Genomic DNA, 4,173 nt, shown 5'->3' with positions numbered 1-4,173 from the left:
AAACTAAGCTAGACCCGGAGACATATAAATAAGTCAATGACTCCTTTGTATTGTTGTTAATGGAACAAAATTGCTCTTTGCTGTCATCTAGTGGAGTACTTTTTGAGAATGTGTCAGTGATGACAAGTTATAATTTCACTCAGTGAAAATGTAGGTCTAGGACCTTTGAAAAGAACATGATTGTCAAAAAACAGGGCCTATAAGTGTTCTAATGTTTCTGTAAAAATGGGCTTCCTGTGTATAACATAAATTAATGATAATTAGGCCCAAGGTGACAGAGACTGAACTAAGCATGATTAAGCATTAATGTTGGGTGCCGTGTATGGGTGCAGCAAATAGGAAATGAACAAAGTGCAGGATGTGTCCGTTTTATGATGGGACGTAATGCTGATGTTCCACCATTGATATATAAGCAAGCAAAGTCCTTTCTGCCTGGAAACGAGGGGATCGAAGGTGGACTTTGGCCTGACTGAACTACTACAGGAAGTAAAGCCTGAATTGAAGCACCTACATAGAGGTAAGAAGATGACTCTTTAAAACAATCAAATTCAATCTGAATAAACTTAATTCAATGTGATTTTACCTGTAACAGTATTAATAATTCAGAAATGTGTTAATTAGTATGTGATTTTATGGCAGAATAGTAGGCCTACTACTAAGAAAAATAACTGTATGTGTAGTATAACTATGACTAATACTAGCTTTGTGGATCCAGAACATTCTCCAGTCTATGAAATGTTAGTTTACTTGTTTTTCGATCAAGTATACAAATGAACTCATCTTACTTTTTGAACGTAGTCTGTTTTGAATATAATTGTATGTATCTGTTGTTCCACTTGTGGTAACTGATGCTACTAGTCCTCTAGGCTGGTAAATATGGCCACTGATAGCACCAACAACACCAACTACACCTACTCTCAGTACCCCCCAGCCCAGTATGGCAATTATGGAAATGGGAACACCTCTGTGGTCCCCCCAAAGATCACCCCAGGAGGCCATGATAACCAGGCGTATGACATGCCTCCAGAATATGGGCATTGGAACAATGATAGCAGAGGAAACATCTGTGTGGTCACCTTAGAAGGGCCTGAGAACCAGGCGCCACCACCAGACTATGATCAAGTATCAGAGGAAACCAACTGTTTTTCAGATGCGTCAATCAGAAGAGGTTTGTTTTGCATTTCATTAGTTTAAAAAAATACCTTCATGTCCTTCTTTTGCTAAGTGAATACCCTCTTGTCCTCCAGTTAAAGAGGCCTATCTAATGTCCAGTGCGATGCGATACAGTAAAAAAACAATACATGTTGAAAACAATGAATACATGTTGAAAACAATTAAATGTCCCTGAATTAGAAGAAATTATCAAATGATGCAATCTATTGGCAGGAGGTTAGGTAAAGTTTTGCCACTGTAAGTGTAGGCTACTGTATATGGATAATACTTCAGGTATTGTTTATCTTTAAGCAAAGCAAATAGCCATATTTGAGTATTTACTTGAAAGTCATTGCTTACGCTTAACCAAAATATTTAGTGGAGCCGTTGGCCGGTGATTAGGAATGTTTCCCATGTAGCAGCACAAAGTGATTATCAAAGCATTTGGTTCCTACTTTCACACTGATGGAAATGTTGCAGGTTTTGTGAGAAAGGTCTACTTCACTCTGACAATTCAGCTGTTGATCACTGTTGGAATAATCTGTGCTTTCCTGTACTGGTAAGTACAGGCCTAGTGTCTGGTACAACATTTCTGCTCCGTTAGTGCTTCAGTACTTCCTACAAATTCATGAACTACAGCATCATTCAAATTCATTATCTGTCTGTTCTGACTCTGAGGGAAATGTCAACTATTAACGTTATTCCATTTCTATTCAGGCATGATCTGAAGATATGGACACTGAAGACCAGCTGGTTCACTCTGGCCATGATGTAAGATTTCATGTAATATTTCATAAAAAGAAATGTGTGTGTGAGGATGCAGTGGATTAATTGATTGAACATTCTCTTTAATCAGGCCAGCAACTTTTGTTCTCATCATGGTGCTAGCTTGCTGTGGTGAAATTCGTCGAAAAGTACCCTTGAATTTCATATTCTTGGGCCTGTTTGTAAGTATGTGTGTGTGTGTGTGTGTGTGTGTGTGTGTGTGTGGCAATGAAACAAAAGTGTGATGTTGATGCATACAATGTGTGGTATGATGATATAAATATCCTGTCTTCATCTACTTGCATAGACAATTGTAGAGGGTCTCATGCTCGGATCAGTTACTGTGTAAGTATACTGTCTATGTTTCTTTAGATGCACTCATCTCAACATGGAAATGTTATCAACCCTTCTTGTCTTTCATAGGTTGCTAGTGATATTATGAATGGGATGATAACATTTCTATTTTATATGAACTTCATTTAGATTAGATTAGATTCAACATTATTGTCATTGTGCAAGTACAGAGTAAAGTTCATTTGATTATTTGATTGATAGATTGATGCAATGCACATGATTTCTAATTTCTAGGTATTACAGTGCTGAGGCTGTGCTTTGGGCTGCTGGAGCCACAGCATTTGTGTGCTTTACACTGACCCTGTTTGCTATGCAGACCAAAGTAGGTGCACCTTAATGTAGGCCTATTGTTTTCACTGGGTATGTCTGTTATTATGCAAACAAAACTAGAGATGTTTGCTTTCATTTTACATGCATGTTACATTTTTGCATGGCCAGATCATTAACCTTACAGTGAAAAGCTAAGCACTTGTCATAGCTCAAAGATCCTCAAATGTGACAAAATACCAATTTCGGCACCAGTTCAAATAATAAATCTTTTTGAGTGTGTTGTAGACAATTATATGCATATTTACTTGATGAGGTTTTCACTAATACATTTTTAGTAATCTGTACTCATCTAATATTAGTACATCAGAATGTATGGATATTAATTCAAATAAAGACATCACATGCAAAAAACATTGTTGCAATATATAAACTAATGGAACAAAACCATGCAGTTTTTTTTTCTTTGGTCAAAGCCACATAGTGCTCACTGGACATTCTAATCTCATATTAGTGGGATTTATCCCAAGCAAGATAGAAAGCTGTTTTTGATAAAGCCATGTGATACTGATTTTACAGCATTGTGTTCTTCATTGACTGCTTTGTTCTTAAGATCACTCAGAAAGTGATCCAAACAATATTCTTCTTCATAGTGCTATTGTGTGGACGCTAGAGCAGAACCTAAAGCTGATATTCATAGTAACTAGAGCAGAACTTAAAGCTGTTGTTTTTGTTGTTGTTGTTGTTGTTATAGTTGTCGTTCCCGGTGTGAACGGCTACTTACTCTTGTGATCCTCATTGACAGTGGGACTTTACTAGGTGCAGTGGCCTTCTGTGGGCTCTGGCTTGGTCACTGATCTCCTTTGGAATCCTATGTGCCATTTTCCGATCACAGGTACATGCCCCACACTCCCACCCCCCACACACCCCTCTTTCACTGGATGCAAAAATGTGAGCGTTTATTTCTTTGTAGTATTAATTCAGTTCTATTCTGTGTCTGTCAACAGTATCTCAACATTGTGTATGCTTGTCTGGGGACTACAGTCTTTTCTGCGGTAGGTATACTATATCTCCATACTGTAAAAAAGGTTATGCAACACCACTGGTCAACTGAGCTTTTAGAATTTCGGTGATATCAACATCAGACATGTATTCCTCCGTTTCCCTTGTCTGTCTGTATCTGTGTGCGTCTCTAGTACCTGGTGATGGATACCCAGCTGATGTTAGGTGGAAAACACAAATACAGCTTAGACCCAGAAGAGTACGTCTTTGCAGCTTTGAATCTTTATTTGGACATAGTCACACTGTTCCTGTTGCTACTTCAGTTGATTGGACTCTGCCGCTAGAGCAGGCCTCTGTAACGTATGCCTGCTCTTTCATACCTCCAAAGCACTGTTTTATGCACCATTTAAGTCAGTTTTGTGTTGCACTGTCATACAAAATATGCCATGTGTTTTTTGTATACAAACCATTCAATGTTAATGCTGTAACTGTATTAATTATACTTTGAAGTGTTTTTGTTCTTTCAGTACATCATCAATTATCTCTATGTTGATGTATGTATTTGTAGTCAGGCTAAGCTCTCTTTGTATGGCAGAGTTCACTATTCTTTCTCAGGTTATACATTGAAAGGAA

At 37.9% G+C, this 4,173-nt stretch overlaps 1 protein-coding gene across 1 annotated transcript; it reads left to right on the top strand.

Moving 5' to 3' along the window:
* The first annotated feature begins 876 nt into the window (after nt 1-876).
* On the top strand, nt 877-3,884 carry LOC143118597 (protein lifeguard 1). Its single transcript, XM_076279624.1, has 9 exons — nt 877-1,168; nt 1,633-1,711; nt 1,870-1,923; nt 2,009-2,099; nt 2,225-2,262; nt 2,506-2,593; nt 3,344-3,433; nt 3,546-3,593; nt 3,735-3,884. Exons 1-9 carry the CDS (start codon nt 877-879, stop codon nt 3,882-3,884), a joined length of 930 nt encoding a protein of 309 aa, XP_076135739.1.
* The last annotated feature ends 289 nt before the right edge of the window (nt 3,885-4,173 follow it).

This window comes from Alosa pseudoharengus, unplaced genomic scaffold (genome assembly GCF_046254945.1).
Source record: "Alosa pseudoharengus isolate Yale_2024_CS ecotype anadromous, Long Island Sound unplaced genomic scaffold, YU_APseudo_1.1 YU_APseudo_1.1_scf_12, whole genome shotgun sequence".
In the NCBI taxonomy this organism is placed as follows: Eukaryota; Metazoa; Chordata; class Actinopteri; order Clupeiformes; family Clupeidae; genus Alosa; species Alosa pseudoharengus.
Note: the sequence above shows the minus strand (reverse complement) of the source record. Positions and strands in the feature narration are given on the sequence as shown.

What these genes read in the sequence shown, in the direction of transcription:
- LOC143118597 (XM_076279624.1), top strand. Translation starts at nt 877, where the DNA reads ATGGCCACTGATAGCACCAACAACACCAACTACACCTACTCTCAGTAC. An exon ending in ATCTGTGCTTTCCTGTACTG is followed by an intron (nt 1,712 to 1,869) that starts GTAAGTACAGGC and finishes ATTTCTATTCAG; the next exon opens with GCATGATCTGAAGATATGGA. An exon ending in TGGTTCACTCTGGCCATGAT is followed by an intron (nt 1,924 to 2,008) that starts GTAAGATTTCAT and finishes CTCTTTAATCAG; the next exon opens with GCCAGCAACTTTTGTTCTCA.